Source organism: Zeus faber, assembly GCF_960531495.2.
Source record: "Zeus faber genome assembly, chromosome: 10".
NCBI lineage: Eukaryota > Metazoa > Chordata > Actinopteri > Zeiformes > Zeidae > Zeus > Zeus faber.
The window spans coordinates 27,857,490-27,875,183 of record NC_137199.1 but is presented as its reverse complement, the minus strand read 5'-3'; the positions used below and the strand labels follow the sequence as shown (position 1 = coordinate 27,875,183).

The 17,694-nt window shown below is 44.0% G+C and overlaps 1 protein-coding gene across 1 annotated transcript; it reads left to right on the top strand.

The window, feature by feature from the left end:
• Nucleotides 1-154: 154 nt before the first annotated feature.
• Nucleotides 155-17,236, top strand: bod1l1 (biorientation of chromosomes in cell division 1-like 1; the record flags this gene model as incomplete). The annotated part of the gene is made up of 30 exons (XM_080008239.1): nt 155-271; nt 1,502-1,626; nt 1,739-1,929; nt 3,031-3,504; nt 3,952-4,101; nt 4,290-4,447; nt 4,911-5,007; nt 5,269-5,398; nt 5,553-5,616; nt 5,735-6,250; nt 6,398-6,874; nt 7,004-7,595; nt 8,918-8,988; nt 9,086-9,212; nt 9,316-9,423; nt 9,501-9,544; nt 10,432-10,486; nt 10,621-10,685; nt 10,992-11,070; nt 11,209-11,267; nt 11,447-11,522; nt 12,122-12,168; nt 12,547-12,697; nt 12,960-13,012; nt 13,360-13,414; nt 13,623-13,681; nt 13,807-13,903; nt 15,449-15,584; nt 15,974-16,048; nt 16,666-17,236. The coding sequence occupies 30 exons, from the start codon at nt 155-157 to the stop codon at nt 16,763-16,765; spliced, it is 4,548 nt and encodes a 1,515-aa protein (XP_079864365.1). The 3' UTR covers nt 16,766-17,236.
• Between the last annotated feature and the right edge of the window lie 458 nt (nt 17,237-17,694).

The window sequence follows — 17,694 nt, the reverse complement described above, 5'->3', positions numbered from 1 at the left end:
CTCCCGGCCGCTGGGCGCCGCCCTCCGCTCGGCGACGCGCACCTTCCGCCTCCGGGTCAGAGCGTCGTTTCGAGCGCCAGGCACCGTGGAGTGCGCGATGAGCCGCTAGCGCCGTCTTCGACCCCCGATTTATCCGAACACCCACCGCCCCGACATGGCTGGCCTGGCCCCCGGGGACCCCCAGCTGGTCTCGGTGATCGTCAGTCACTTGAAAACGCAGGGTTTGTTCGACCAGTTCCGAAGGGACTGCCTGGCGGACGTGGACACCAAGGTAAAAACAAACAAACAAACAAACAACAACAACCACAACATTGAACTACAACTCGAGTTAACCCGGTACATTGTGTATTACTCCCCGGTAGACATTGATCTGTGGGCCAGGGAGTTTCCTGTCATTTAGGAGAAAATTTAGCTCGTACCAATTTCATTTGTAGAGCACTAAACAAACGTGTTCGCCCGAAATACTTTTTACAGAGGGCAGCACTGGTAGAAAAATAAAGTGGTCGAAATAGATGAACCATAGCCCAGGACCCATGATTTGGCGTTTATGTGGTATACTGAACTAAATACATGGCAGCGGGGTTGCTGCGGGTACTACATGCAAATGACGTTAGGATAATATGAGATAACACTTTATTAGTCCTCAGGGAGAACTCATGTGTAACAGGAACTGTGCAAGTAAAAACACACACATCTTTAAACAGAAATTGGGAGTAGCACAATGCTAACAGTTACGCTAAAGTAAAGTAAATCCACTACCAGTGATTACCTAATCTAGTGAATATGTGTGTAGCCGTATTGTTTAGGTATACCTTTTTATAGTCTGGTGAGATTATGCTGTAATGCATTACAGCGTACAGAAAAAACGGCACGACAGTAGCATTTACATTTACATTTAGTCATTTAGCAGACGCTTTTATCCAAAGCGACTTACAAGGGAGAATAACATTCAAGCTACATTGCGACAGAGATTAGTGTAACAACAACATTAGTGTAACAATAAATACTGCTAGGTAGTGCTAAGTAATTGTAGGTTAGGACAGGAGGTACTCACTGAAGAGCTGGGTCTTCAAGTGCGTCTTAAAGACAGAGAGGGAGGTCCCTGCTCTGGTCATTTTTGGCAGCTCGTTCCACCAACGTGGAACTACAAATGAGAATAGCCTGGATTGCCGTGGCTGTACGGCCGGCAGAGCCAGGCGACGCTCATTTGACGAGCGCAGCATCCGGGGGGCAACATGTGCTCTTACAAGAGCATTTAAGTAGGCGGGAGCATTCCCAGCAATCACTCTGTAGGCCAGCATAAGAGACTTGAACTTGATGCGGGCGGCTACAGGGAACCAGTGGAGCTCGATGAGCAGCGGAGTGACCTGTGCCCTCTTTGGCTGGTTGAACAACAGTCGCGCCGCCGCAGCAACAGTAGTCCTAATAATAACAGTATTAACAAGGATAATTGTACGACTGCTAACCGTAAGGCTATGCCTTTATTTACCTTAATTTGCAGCCAGCTTACTTGAACCTGAAACAAAGAGTGGACAACTTTGTCTCCAATCACCTCTCCAACCACACATGGAGTCCACATCTGAACAAGAATCAGCTAAGAAACAACATCAGGCAGCTGGTGCTACAGTGAGTGATACTTTGGAGTCGACTACCTTTCTCTAGCATTGACATCAACGCTGGTCAAAAGCCCCCAGAAAAGTTGAAAAACACAATAATGAATGCTATCTGTTCCCTGCAGGTCGGGAATGCTTGAACAGGGAGTTGACAGGATCGTGGCCCAGGTGGTGGATCCTAAAATCAATCACACCTTCAGACCTCAGGTGGAGAGGGTGGTCAGAGAGTTCTTGTCTCCTGGCAGTTGTGAAGAGGAGCCGCCTGTCCCAGCGGCCTCAGCAGAGGTGAATCTAGATGGCAGCATTCTTGAGCAAGGTAATGGTAATCATGTTGAAAAAATGTGCCTATGTGCTTACTATAACTATCCCTTTGGCTGTAACAATGAAATATTAATATGCAGCAGCATCTAAATAAAATGTATTGCAATTATTATCGGACACATACTAATATAAATGCAAATTAGCTGTATTAGTACAAACCAATGAATTCCAATGAAGTTGGGAAGTTGTGTAAAATACAATGATTTGCAAATCCTTTTCAACCTATATTCAATTTATTACACTACAAAGACAAGATATTTAATGTTCAAACTGATAAACTTTTTAAATATTCACTCATTTTGAATTTGATGCCTGCAACACGTTCCAAAAAAGCTGGGACAGGGGCATGTTTACCACTGTGTTACATCACCTTTCCTTTTAACAACACAAGCGTTTGGGAACTGAGGACACAAATTGTTGAAGCTTTGTAGGTGGAATTCTTTCCCATTCTTGCTTGATGTACCACTTAAGTTGCTTAACAGTCCAGGGTCCCCGTTGTTGTATTTTGCACTTCATAATGCACCACGTATTTTCAATGGGAGGCAGGTCTGGACTGCAGGCAGGCCAGTCTAGTACCCGCACTCTTTTACTACAAAGCCATGCTGTTGTAACACATGCAGAAGGAGGTTTGGCATTGTCTTGCTGAAGTAACAGGGACATCCCTTAAAAAGACGTTGCATATGTTGCTCCAAAACCTGTATGTACCTTTCAGCATTAATGGCGCCTTCACAGATGTGAAAGTTACCCATTTTGTTGCCCCCGTCTCAGCTTTTTTGGAACGTGTTGCAGGCATCAAATTCAAAACGAGTGAATATTTGCAAAAAAACAAACAACAAAGTTTATCAGTTTGAACATTAAATATCTTGTCTTTGTAGTGTATTCAATTGAATATAGGTTGAAAAGGATTTGCAAATCATTGTATTTTACACAACTTCCCAACTTCATTGGAATAGGGGTTTGTATTTGTTGTTTCTTAGATGACTAGTTCCTAAGTTTTCTTTATGTGCTTACCTTTGTTTTTGATTAAGCTATTTATGAAGAGTTTTCCATTTAATGTACTACAACTGGTCATAACACTGTGTTTCTTTGGCTGTAGCAGCATCATCGTCTGCTCCAACCACCGCAGCAGCCAGCAATGCCATGTCCATCCTGGACACTATAACTTCCCTCAACCAGGAGGCCAGCTCCTGGGGTGGCAAGGGCCAAACCTCCGAGGACCCCATGCATCTGATGGAAGAAGGGGAGCAGGACATGGATCTGTCAGAAGAGGGTGACAACCACCAACCCGGAAAGTCGTCGGACGAAACAGAGGAAGGCAATCTCGCATCAGTGGATCAAACCTTGGATGTCAAGATGGAGGACGCTCAGGAGAAAACAGATTCTATTGAGGAGGGAACCATGGAGGAAGTGAAGACCGAAGAGGAGGAGATTGCAACGCAGGAACAGGTGGACGAGGGAAAAGACAAGTTAGGCAGCAAAAAAAGGAAGTCCACGGAGGAGAAGCCAGATGATGACCCAATTAAATCCCCCAGTCAAATCAAACAGAAGGCCAGGGAAAGGCTAAAGGAAGGTGTGTCGATTTTATTTGTATTTCTTTAACCGTCTTTGCTTTTCAAGTGATGGAGATTGGTAAAGAGTGCCACTGTGAATGTGTCGCTGTTATTGCGACTGTTCTACGTAAGGTTGTGCAAATTATTTGAGTTAAATAATGTGATGGTTAATGCATTTTTAATGATCCTACAAAAGCTAACGTTTATTATTAGTATTGCCCGTTGATCGGCCCAACTGTAAGGATATACATTCTAGATAGACAAGACACTTAACCCTTAATTGCTCCTGATGGCTGCGTCCGTCGGTGTTTGAATAATTGTAAGTCAGTTTGGATAAAAGCCTCTGCTAAATGCAATGTAATGTAATGTAATAGATAGCAAAAGTCCCAATCAAAACATTCCTTCCTTTAACCATATGAGGTGAAAGTCCAATTTAAACCTCACCCTGATGTATTTCTATTTGTCAGAATATTCTTTGGAGGATTCTGACTTGGAGGGTCTGAGCGACATTACGGTGAGCTCTGTCCACACCAGCGATCTGTCATCATTCGAGGAGGAAAGCGAAGACGAGGAGCCACTGTCTGAGTCCTCCGAGGATGGCGAGCTTCTATCTGACGGTCAGTCTATAACAGAATGAGTGTGGAAGTTTCATTGGCTGTATTTATTCATTTTTGTGTGTGTGTGTGTGTATATGTATGTATATATATATATATATATATATATATATATATATATATATATATATATATATATATATATATATATATATGGGTACTTACACACACGTTGTGATTGCATCAATCAGCCGACGGAGCTGAGAAGGAACCTGGCACCGACAAAGTAGAAGGGGACAAGGAGCGCAAGCCTCGTCGCAAAGCCTACGTCCACAAGCCCTTCCTCTATTCTCGCTACTACAGCGACTCTGACGACGAGGTCACAGTGGAGGAGCGTCGGAGATCTGCAGTAAGTCCACTGTGGAAAAATGTATTCTCATATTAAATTAAATAAATGTGAGTTCCTTCAGGAAAATTTTGAAGTCACATACTGTTGCGGTGAGATAACTCCATAGTTTTCAAAAACAGTTTGATTTGTTCAAGCAATTGTTCATCGTATGTTTGGAGGTGGACTGGACCACTCCTTCAGCAGTGAGAAAAATATTGTTTTTCCTAGATCTGGAAACCTTTGAGATGAGTTGCTGTATTCAATGGCTGGTTAAGTTATGCTGTATTTCATTCGCCTCCAGCTTTTCCGTGAGCCTCTCGCTGTCTCGATCAATCGATCACTGTGAGCAAATGACTGATGCTGGCAAATAGGAAGGGGGTCATACAATTTTCCCAGTCTAAATAACAGCACATTTGTTGTCACAAAAGATGTATGGAAAGCATAAACCTAGCTCTTTCTCCCTCCTACTCTTCTGTTCTGCTAGGCCAAGGACAAGGAGGAAAGACTGGTTAAGAGACAACAGAACAGAGAGCGAATGATGGAAAAACGCAGACAGAAAGCAGCACAAGCCGAAGCCCAAGGTCAGTCACATGTTCACCGCTTTCACTTGTCCATTGTTTTTCTCTTGTGTTTAATCTGCAAAACTAGGATGATGCAAACATGAACATGTACCAATGCGTAGCATGCTGGAGTGTTTAAATCCTACCCATGGCTCCTGTTGCATTTCTTTGTGTTTACTGTACATAGAGGTGTACAAATAAAATAAAAAAACAAGTTGTGATATTGATGATGGGGACTTCATAGCCTTGTATATTCACTCTTTTATATTTTCCGTTCTACAGATCAGAGAAAAGAACAACAGAGGGATGACTCTCCTGGGGCGGTGGGGCCACAGGCCAAGCAGGTTCGCAAAGAGAGGAAGGTGCTCGAAAAGAAAATGGCCCTTAACCGAAAAAGAAAACTGGACTCAAGGTGCGCTGTACGCTAGTGAACACAAGCCGACATTTATCTACCCGTGGAGTTCACTTTACCAATTTCATGCCTCATTGTTCCTTAGGAAAGCAAGCCGACATTTATCTACCCGTGGAGTTCACTTTACCAAATTTCATGCCTCATTGTTCCTTAGGAAAGAGGGCGACATTTCAAGCAAGAAAAGGGGTGACTCTGTTGGAGAAGGGTCAAAGAAAGGAGTAAGGGAAATAAATACTTAAAAAAGATTTTTTTTTTTTAACATACAACAACATTGTACAACTTATTTATGAAAGTCGCCTGTAACCTGCTCGTCGTTTTGTTCTCATCCCAATTTAGGATGTGAAATCTGCAACCTCAAAGACTCCACAGCTGAAGCTGGCGAGAAAATCCTCAGAATCTCTGTCACTGGACGAAAGACACAGAAGGCGGAGTGGAAGCATCTCCGAGGACTCGAGCGAACCCAAAAAACTGCCAGACAAAAGCCGGACGCATTCTTTCATCCTGGAACTGGAACAGGGTTCTCAAGAAGGACTCAAGCACCGCTCCCTTGGGAAATTCGATCGACCCTCCCGGAAGGAGCGCAAGGAGAAAGAGGGCGGCCTGCCGGACGAGCGTGCCAAGCTCAAACAAAAGCTTGAGAAAAGGATAGAACCCCAAGGTGGTGAGCCCTGGCAGAAGGAAGGTGCTGGCGTCAAAGTGTCTTCTGAAGAAAAAGGTGAAAAGAGGGTCAAAGTCAAAAGTGAAAAGAAGTCACTGGGAATCACGAGAGAGGGAAAGGCGTCCACTTCTGACGGTGCGGCTGACAAGGGTGGTCCCAAAGAAACCGCCGCCAAGAAAGGAAAGGGACCGCCTGTTGACGCTGCCAAATTGGAGAAGGAGAAGGAGAAGGGGAAGGAAAAGGATAAAGTCAAAGAAAAGGAAAAGGTGAAGGGAGAGAAGTCTTTCTCGAAAAGCGACTCTAAGGTTCCGCTTTGTCCCGATTCCAACGTCTCCTCTGAGGACAAGTCGGACGTGGAGCCCCGGTCGGACGGCAGTAAGAAGAAGGAGCGACACCCCCAGGAAGTCCTGAAAAGGTCAAAGAGCCACTCAGAGGACAGACCCGGGGAGAAGCCCAAAGCAAAGTCAGAGAGTAAAGATGGCGAGAGGGAGAAGACGAAGGCCGATCCAGACGGCCGAAAAATAGGGAGGTCCAGCTCAGAAACGGACAAAGATCCGAGACGATCCAAGGTGACGGAGAAAGCAAAAGTCACGGAAAAGTCCAGATCCAAGTCCAGGGACGAAGCGAAGACGCCGTCCTCGTTAAAGATGGAAAAGAAAGCTCAAAGTTCGGACGCCGCGAGTAAAACCGGCGCTCCCGCCGCTAAACAGGAAGCCACGAAGGAGAGGAAAAAAGAGGGAAGCGACTCAAAAGAACAGAAAAGCGCCCAGGAAGAAACTCATCCGGAGAAGCCCGACGGCAAGAACGCCAAGACCAAAGTGGAGAAGAGAGAGAGGGTCCCTGAAAAGAAAGAAGAGTGTCCGGAGGAGAAGCAGGCGGCCACGGGAGACGACAAACCGGAAAATCCCGACAAGCCCCCGGCCCCGCATTCCTCGCCGCGTCCGGAGGCCCAAGAGCCGGCCGAGGAGCGACCCCCGCCCCTCCTCCTCCGGTACACCAGCACCGACTCCGATCCCGCGGCGCCTGCGGCCACGACGCCCTCGGTTTCCGACGACGGCTTTGACGCCCTGAGCGACATCACCCCCGATCCGGACGAGGGCGAGGCGGAGCTGCGGCTCAGGGAGCTGCCGCCCCTCCCGGCCGAGGCCGACCCTCTTCTGACTCTGGTGGACATCTGCACCTCGGTGGACGCCATGCTGCCACGCAGCGGCAGCGCCGACGACGACGATGGCGGCGGCGGCGGCCCACAGGTCGTGGATGCCGACGTGGCCCTCCAGGATGTGGACATGAAGATGAAGGAGGCCGCGCTGACTCTCCTGTCCATGGACCCCGACAGCGCGGCGCCCCCCTGCTCGATCGCGCCCGATGCGAGACCCCCCGGTTCGCAGCCGCAAGGAAGCGCCGCGGCGGGAGAGGGAGCGCCGCCTCCCTCCGACGCCATGCCAACGCAGGTTGAAATGGCGCCCGAAGCCGCTGAAGCGCCGCCAGCTGCACATCTCCAAATAAAGGAGCCTGATGTTGGAAAAGCACACGGGGCCAGTGAGTAGAAAACATGGTGATAATAAGTGTTTGTTGTATTACAGGGCTGTGCGATGTCTGAAATCCTATTTCATCTCATCGGCTAGGGTTTTTTGCTCTGACGGATTCAGGCCCTCATCAGAATCCTAACTGTATTGGAGAGGCATCCTAACTTAAGAATATCAAAAGTTAGGAATCCCGTTTTCTTTCGGACAGCGCCGGTCCAGTCCTAAAGTCCAAAATAACTGTCCAAATAACCTTCCCAAAATGAAAACCCTTTCTCTCCTGCACTGCACGTACTAAGGCCTCTGTTTTATTGTGCCTATAGTTAAAAGCCATTCTCCTTTCCTCGTTTGTGGTGACTAGCTGGCTAACTCGCTAAAGATGAAGCTTCTCTCCTGTGTTGCCATGGGTACAGGCTAAAATAATGGATTTCCGATTGTAAATTTTGAATTTACAAAAGTAGTTTGATTTACTGATGCCATGGGCTCGCTACACGACTTTGAAAGTGCTCAGATTGCTGCACTGTTCACGCGACGCAACTCTCTTGTCTTGTGATGGGAAGTCCTGCCGTCTTGTGGTTTCACACTACGTGACTGACCAGTGACAGGGGGGGTCACACATTACCAGATCTTTCACCAGGAGGAATCCCCGATGAGTGTGTCGGGTCTCCAAACTGCGTTTTGTCACAAAACGCACGCGAGAAGTGACACCGGAAATGACGTGATACCATGCACGGAACAGGATTGTTTGATTTTTTTTATTATGTTCTTGATCACTGTAAAGAAAAAAATAAAAGGAATTAAAGCAGAATTTAAACAAAAATATATTGAAAATGTAGAGAAGAAAATTAAAACAGGTATGCGTGTGTGTTTCTGGCTGCCGCTCCGCGCACTCCCCGTCTCTCCTTCTGCACCCCACACACACGCGGTCCGTGTCCGCGCTCATTGGCTGTCGCTCGCTGCCTCACTCCCGAGTCACCACCGGATATTAAACCTGCTTGATATCTCGCCGACATCGGCAGGCAGTCGGATCACGTTGTGAGCAGTTGGCACCACGCGGTCGTCGCTCACGGCGAGCGCGCCATGATTGTCCTCTGATCTAGGGCTTTGCTCGGCCAAAAACCTGTCGGCGATTGGAAAATCGGGCCGGAATCGCGTCGTCTGAACCAGGCGGGAGTAACGATAAGATAAGCGGTCAAAGATCAGATAGGACACAGTCATGAGTCAAGGATCTTCCTTTGTCTTTTGAACTCAAGATATGACAGGACCAACCACTGATGTTTTTGCTTGATGACATTTATATTGTCTGACGTCAACAAGAAAAAGCTTTTCTCTCTGCAGATGGATCTGATAGTTCTGGGAATGACCCAAATGCTTCCGGGGAAGAAACGTCAGCGCCGCCTGTTCCAGTGGTACGGGCCAACGTCGCGCAATCCATATTTGACAGCAGATTTCTGAGCCGCTTTCCAACCCATCGAAAAAATATTCTTTGCGCTTTTAATCTCGTAGGAGGATCAAACCATCCTGGATCAAAGTCCGACTCCTCTCTGTGAAGAACAGGATACTGATGCAGAGACCCAGCGGGAAGGTCGGCCCGAGCAAGTCAGCCAACCGGCACCGTCAGCTGTCGTAAAAGGTAAGTGCTTCTACAGAAAAGCAATTATGCTTGAGGTTTTTTTTCTTTGTCTGCTCGTCTTAGAACAACTGTTAAATGATGATATTCTGTGATCCTCAAACAGCAGATAATGTGGCGACTGAAAGTCCGCCGGGAGAGGGCTTCATTGCGACCGCTGAGGCCGTTGTTTCAGAATCAAACCCTGATGAACAAATGCCTTCCAGCCAACAAGGTGGGACACCGAAACATTTCTGTATTTGAGGCTGAGTGGAAGCGTTTTCTCTTCTAATCTAGTTTTTATTGCCTTAGATGAAACGGAAGAGGACACCACAGACGTTGTGGCGAGCGCAAAGGTGAGCTTCTCCTGGTGACGGCACGGGGGGAGTGATGAGACGCGTGGCAATGTGACCATTTCAAATGTGATAATGAGGCAGCAGCAAAATACTTTGGTGCTAGGAAGGCAGTCTTAAAGACCGTTACAAATTGTAAATATTATTTATACAGGGTTCTTACCAGGTCCTTGAGGTTGCTTGACGTGCTGGAATTTCGTCCTCAGAAATTTAAGTATTGGAATGCCTTGAAAATACCTTGGAATACCTTGAAAACCTGTGCTGTTTCACCTGGTTTTGTTCTTTAAATCACAACGTACTAAACACTTTCCAGAATCGCTTTTACGACATAGATTATGCCAGAGAAATGTAAGTCTAATCCAGCATGGTTGGAAATGGACACATACAATAGCAGAGGACAATGAGATTAATAATAGATATACTGTATATTTATGGATGCATGCACACACACACATGCACACACACGCACACACACGCACACACATATATATAATAGAAAATGATACTAAGATTATATTTGAATTCATAAAGATCACATTAAAAATGTATTATATTTGTTTTATTATATTTCCGTATATAATACAGCATATAGTATTTTTATATCTGTATGGTGTACTGCAAAGGTCCCTGTAAACTATGACCTCATGCTATGCACTAAAAGAAATGTAATGAGGACTGGATCATTGGGTTTGCGTGCACAGGATTATAAGTCACCAACACAAATATCTCAGCTTCTCGATTTTTTATTTTTATTTTTTTTATTGTATTTTAAATATTGCAATGATTCATTTCTAAAAAAAAAAAAGCCAGACACATCGTGCAGTCCAAGCGGTTGCAGATGTGTCTTTGCAAGCCAATGATGGGTTGTGTGATGTGTTTTTGAACGACAGGCAGATGAGGTGGAACACGAGGACAATGGGGCCACGATGGATGTCGATAATACTTGTAAGAGGTTAACTGAGCCCTTCCTCATAATGCCTCAAAAATCTGTAGTATAATATCAAAAGTGTAACTAACAGGCTAAAAAACAGGATAAATGGATGTCTCCTAACGTCTCCTAAATGTGTTTTCGTCGGTAGGCGAAGCGGAGAATCCCGTGCGGGGGGAAGCGGAGAACACAGAGGAAAGCAGCGATCCACACAATGTACCGACTTTTGCCTTTTGACCTTCTCGTATGAAAGAACCGGCACTTCCTATGTGCACATGCGTATACATAACTGATATTCCTTCTACTTGTTTGTTTTTCCTCTTGTTGTTTTGTGTGGAAACTGAATTACTTAGACGATCAAATGTTATCTTTACGAGTAGTTCAAACCGCTGTTTGTCTTTCTACTCTACATGATTGTCGCTGAGTAAAGACCCACGTACCGTGTTGTGGCTGAGCTATTTGGCAGATTAACATTTTGTGTTTATAGTTCTACTTTACTCCCCGTACATCTGTTATTTGCAGATGGAGTGTGTCGCCCCAGACGAGCCCGCGGCCAAAGAAAGCAGACAGGGACGTCCCTTCAAACTGGTCGAACAAGCCAGTGAGTCGTATGCCTTCTTAAATCACTATTCTAAAAAGTTATTGGGGATTCTTCAGTCTAAAATATTCTGGAGTCTCTAACCTCATTCAAAAAAAAAAAAAAAGCCGTAGTTGGTTTAATGAGGATTGTGTCTTCCAGGTAACGCTTCTGATTCAGACAAACAGGAGGACGAAAGGGGATCCGACCTGTTAGAAAAGGTAGATATCAAACAAAAGAACCGGCTCGAAAATGTCCATCACACACACACACACACACACACACACACACACACACACACACACACACACACACACACACACACACACACACACACACACACACACACACACACACAACGCAAATGAGCTCCTTTTCTGACGCCTCAGTTTATTTTCAGGAATACAAAGTGGACGGAAGAGTAACCCGCAAGCGAAGGCTTTCGACCCAGAAATCTGCAACCGACAAAGACTCCAGTATGTCTAGTTGAAGTTTATGACATTTTCCAATGTATATGTCACTATTTACATTTCAAAACGAGATGTCTGCCAAAATGAGACACACAGACCTTTTGAATAAACACGGATAATAAAGTAAAACTCACTCAAACTTACCTTAAGATAATGTCATAAAGTATAATATCATCAGGGTAAATATAATATCTATGCCGTACTTCTATACTTAAGGGCATTCATGATAATAATTTAGAAATACACTTTATTTTAATTTGGTAAGATTTTTCACGTATATACTTTTGTAGCCAAGTTAGACTTACAATTACACTTGGAAGATGCCAAATACGGCCGTGGCATTCTCTTGTCTCACCAACCAGCTTCACCGTAGCAATTTAGGTTTTAATACCATGTCTGGGTCCCAGCTGTAAATTGAGGGGAAAATTGTTTCTTGTCAACGTTCCCTGTACATAATTTTCCTCTAGGTTGGAGAGAAAAAAAAAACTGTATAAACACATATATAATATTAAATTCAGTTTTGAGTGTGGTTGTAAAGTCAGGAAGAACGGCTCTGTGAAATTACTTTTTATACTTAATAATTTTCATTCGCTGTAATGATTCAGGTGAGGAGAAGAATGAGGATGGAAGCCAAGAGAAACTGCCCGCTGAGGTAAGTGAAGTCTTTCTATTGCTTCTCTTGCAGAAATGCCATGTAACTACAAGCACTTCAAAACATTTCCAAAAAAATGCTTATTTTTTATTACTTGCTGTAAATAACGCCTCGTGTTTTTTTTTGTTTTTTTTTTCCTTTATTATTTTTTTTTCTATTCTAGAGTCTTTTGTTCATTGTCTCTTATTCATATCAACTTTTGTTTGGGGTATTATTTAACATCATTTGTAATAATGTTAAACACGCGTATTAAAACTGTCATCATTCAAACTTTAAATTGAGAGGCCATGCAAAAAATAAAATAAAAATTATGGATAGATAAAGCCAACTTATTTTGATTCTGCATCATTTACTCAGTTGCCGTTTTGCCATCTTCAGGAGACTGATGAGGAGAAGGTGACGGAAGCCAGGACGCCGCGCAGAGGACGCTCATCCAAGAGCGGAGTCGAGGCGGAGGACGAACAGGCCGAGGAGACCCCCACCCGCAGGGGGCGACGTTCAGTAGCCCAGCCTAAAGAAGAAAATACCAGTAAGCCGGTCACTACAGGTAGAGGGCAGGGCAGTGCGGAGAAATGGCTTTTTCAAAGTGCAATTGTGAGTTGGGACGCGTCTGCAGGTTTTAGTGTGCCCAGTTGTCGGGACGAGGAACAGGATCTAGCAAGCAGAGATGGAAATGTGCAGGGGGGCCCCCCATCGCCATGTGTATACTCATCCTTAAGTATTGTTGTTTTGTGAATATAGAAATCCAATATTCCAATTCAGATTGATTTCTTTTGTCAAACCTTTCTTAGGTAAACCCTCATTGAAGAGAAAGAGATCTGAAGAAACTGAGGAATCTACGGAGGTGATTTTTTTATTTTTTATTTTTTTTATTATTTTTAGGATCAAAATAACAACAATAAAGCCGAATTACCTATTTAGAACTCAGATGAAAATAAGTAAAGAAATTTGGTCTAAATTTGTGTCCTTTCATCCTGGATATAATACAGATTCAAAAGCATGTACAAACAAATAAGATAAGATAAACCTTAATTAGTCCCACAACGGGGAAATTCACATCATTCCAGTAGAAAAAAGGGGACAGCAGAAAATAAAGAGCATTTCAAGTACACAATACAAGTACACTTTCAAATTGCTTTGTCCCCGTGTTGGTATGCTAAGCCTGTTACCTGGAATCTCACTGTTCTCCAGGAGGAGTCGGAGAAGGTCGGCGATCAGAATGGACAAGAGCAAGAGCAAGACACCGGTGAGGAAATGCACCTGTTGACACACACTGACTTTGTTTTTACGTCTTTAATCACCCCTCCTTGGGTGGGGCTGTTTCTGTCCACATCCAGATCGCGGTTCCACAAGTTCAAGGTCGACAGATTATTTGTCACATACATATACACACGTGAGGATGTTTCAGAATTTTAACATTAGATAAAACTTTTTTTTGGTCTCTTTCTGAACAGAGAGCAGGTCAGAAGAGCCGGAGGAAGGAAAAGCAGAAGAGTCCTCCAGAGAAAACAAGGCGAGTGATGTATGTAAAGAAAGTTATGAATGAATTCCCCTCAGACCCAACTCAACCTCCCCCCGAAGTCATGTGCATCTGTAATTTATTTAAATCTGTTTGTAAACCCCCCCCCCCCCCACCAGGGTGAGGAGGACCAAGCTCAGGCAGAGCCGGAGACGCCTCCCAAGAAGCGGCGCGGGCGGCCCTCCAAGGCGGCGGCCGCAGCCAGCGAGGATTTGGGTGCGTACGCTCATCCACCCATAAAATGGCTGCCGCCTTCGTTCAATGTAGTTTATTATTTGTGCATGTTTAAAAAAAATAAAAATAAAAACCCCACAGGCGTATACAGACAAAGGAACATAAGCTGCTTTCACACATGCACTGCAACCCTGAACTTATCGAGACATGACCGGAGGAGCTGCGTGTGAGAACGCAAGTGTCAGACTCAGTTGCGCGCGACGGAGACATGGAGCCCGTGTGTGAAAAGAGCAGGTCATTGTCCAGAGTAATCACAGCCAGTGGGCTTGTCGACGGCGTCTCTATCATGCGACTGGCACATGACAGAAACGTCGCCAAGAAGAATGACACGGTTTTAAAAGTTTAATAAATAATGAATCATTTAGAACTAAAAGTAAGAATCGCCGGCGCAGAAACAGTTGCCGTTACGGATGAGTCGGATGAGGAGCCTCCTCCGCCATCTTGGATGTGCTGTAACAACAGGTGTTTTGCGTCATGTCCTGCCTCCGGCATGCTCGACCCAGCCGCCGCCCCTCGCCGAAACCAAACGCGAGTATTTCTAGTAGGTGAGAACACGTCTGACGCGGACAATCTTCTGTTGTGTGCTACATGTGTGAGAGGACTCGGCACCTGATTCTCTGGACATTTTCCGGGGTTTTTACATTAATTGGTGGCACTGATACCACTTGATAAATTGATCTTAAAAATCACCAATTCCTATATTGATCATAATAATCACTAATTTACTGATGCATGGTGAATGACTCATCATTTTAGACTTCCTTTTTGCTTTGCAATAATTCAATATTATTATTTATAATTTATTTTCATCTTTCACTGGCCCCGTGTTGTGATGAAATTAAAATGTGTTGATGTCGTGGTGCACAATTTTGGAGGCGGGCTGAAACCAGTGTAGTTCATAATTCCATACGGTGAAATGGTGAACATCACCAGTAAACCCCGGTGGAGTGAGAAGAAGCCAACTTCTTCCTAAAAATGAAGTTAAACATGACTGTTGGAGTGAAGTAAACACAGACCAACCCCATGGGCAAAGTTATACACTGTCTGTCTTTTAAAGTAATTGTAGACTCCACACGACAGCCCCTCCTCCAGTTGCCATGACAAAGCAGGAGCAGTCCGTCCTTTATCTTCGCTGTGGATTTGCAGAACACTTGTTTGCTCCATAACGTCGTTGCTCATTAGTTTTGCCCTTCACAAACAGATGGGAGCTGGTTTCCCAAGACTGATCTGTTAGTTCATAGCTATGCCAATGTCTTGCTTCAGTAGAAAATCTCTTTCATATACAAGCTGTATTTGTATTATTATGTTTGTGCACAGAATGTTAAATAAAATAATTTACATAATTTAGTCATTACACCTATAACTGAAAAATTTAATTATTTTTATTTTTATTTATTTTATTTTTTAAATTGCTTTCAACGGTTTCACCTTTGGCATCAGACTGTTGCTTCTGTTCATTGATTAATTGTTTGTCAGTATATTACGCAATGTCTCCTTTTTAATTGTTTTGATGTCCCCCTCCCATAGATAAAAAGGACAAAAAGACAGAGGAGAAAGAGAGTGGGCAAAACACAGAAGAGGAGGATGAGGATGATGGAAAGGAGGAAGGGGAAACCAAGACCAGAACCACAACACGGTCAGCTTCCCGTCTGGAGGCCGAAAGGTAATTCCACAGGAAGCAGACCAAAGCCCTCATGATGATGGAGACTAAACTATATGAACATGATGGGGTCTGGTGCTTACCCAGCCATGCTACATTATTTATTATCTGCAGAGAGATTAGATAGATAGCAAATAGATTTTTGGCCGCTTTTGGATTTTTGCCTCCGAAAATGGCCTTTTTAACAAATGCCCAGCGCGATTCCAGGTTTCCAGAATCCCTTTGTGTCTTTCAAGGTATCGACTTCTAGAGGAGTCATCTGAGTGGGCGGTATTTCATCGGAGGTGGTTCAAAAAACGTCACGATGACACCCAGAGTGCACGATCACTGTCACGTCCAATTAAATAACGAAGTTTTGGATTTTGTTGAGTTCCTGTTTTTGTTTCTCCTAGAAACAGGCCAAGTAAACCTTCCACCCGGGCAAGCAGACAGAGCGGGAAGGAGGAGGCTGCGGCCGGGGCGGCACGGTGAGTTTTTTTGTTTTTTTTCTCAGCTACAGTAGAAGCCTGTTTCTCCAGAGATCCAGATTTCACAGCTTCCCAAATGGCTTTTAATCAAAGTCTAGTTTAAATGTTCTGTCTTTCAGAAATGTCCTAAAATAATAAAGCGGTTTCCCGCTGTTTTCAGAAAGAAAATGCAATCACGAGGACAGGATGTGTTCCCTGGGGTGGTGGAAAATAAATATTTATTGCTGAACTCAGAAAGGATTAAAAATAATAATAATAAATTACAATATTATTGTCTTCAGATGCATGAATTGTAAATGATTGTGATTTGGTGCAAACATATATATTTATCTTTCCAACATTACACTCCCCAGAAATTGATGCTTTCAGAGCAGGACAAATGTATTTAATTTATTTATTTTACTTATTTATAATGAAACTTTATTTGTAAAGCGTTTTAGGACAGTGTGACTTGACATATCTCGTAAGAAACGAATCAGAAACAAATTAAAGTAATATCACAAGCAAACTAATAAAAAAGCTTTGGTATGTATTTGTTCGTTAATGAGCCTTGAATCCGCTGGGTGCCCTCTAACTGAGCCTGACCGTGATGACACTCGCTCCTTGTTCCTCCGCAGCGGGACCCGGGGTCGTAAACCGGAGGCCAGTCCCAACGCAGTGCGCACTCGGGGGGGACCGAAGTCAGAGGAGCCCCCTTCCAAGAGAGCCAAACGCTGAGAATTATTATTATTATTATTATTATTATTATTTTTTTTTTACGTTTATTACGCTCGCCTACCCTTTTTTATTTTTTATTTTTTTTAATTGTTAATTGTTATTTTTAGTGTAGATGGGTTTTCCAGTTCACACCAGATGGATGGATACCTATTTAGATTCATCTTAACATTGTCCAAGTCTTAAAGCTTCTGCTATTAGACCGTAGTATTTTCTTAATACTGGAACCAGTCTTGGCTCGTTCGCGGGCGATATTGAAAAGCTCTGTGTCATATTATCCACTTTTATCCTGTGATGGAAGGACGCAGACCTGAGGATTTGTGGAGGAACCCTCCTGAATTCCTCCCGTAACTGTAACACTACGAGCCATATGGTTTGGATCAGACACCGTCATTCCTTCGCTTACTCAGTAATGTCTCGTGACCTGCAGTATTTTTGACCAATCAAAGGCCTTATGTGTAGTTGAGTCAAATTTGGAGCAGAACAGGAGGAGGGGCGGGGGGGGGGGGGGGGGGGGGGGTGATATGAACTGTCACCCAGACTCTGATTTTGTCCTTTTTGTTTTTTTTGGTGTTTGCCGGTACGTCTGTTACACACTCAGTGTTTTGAATTTGTGACTCGTCAATCAGTTTGGATGAGCTTTAATTGTGAAACCGAAATGTATTATTCATTCTGTGAATGCGATGGAGACATTTTTCTCCTTACACTTTTGGTTGGTTTTTGGAACTTGACTTGACTTTTGATGACTTTTAAAAGTGTTTTTTTTTTTTTTGTTTTTTTTTTTGTTTTTTTTTTAATGTTGTTGACATTTGTCCTTAATAGGAAAAAGTTCATGTGACAAGTTAGATTCTGACACGTGGATCTTATATTAAAGCCTAATGCATCAACATCAAGTTGTATCCATGTAAATATAATGTAATTTTTTCCCCCTG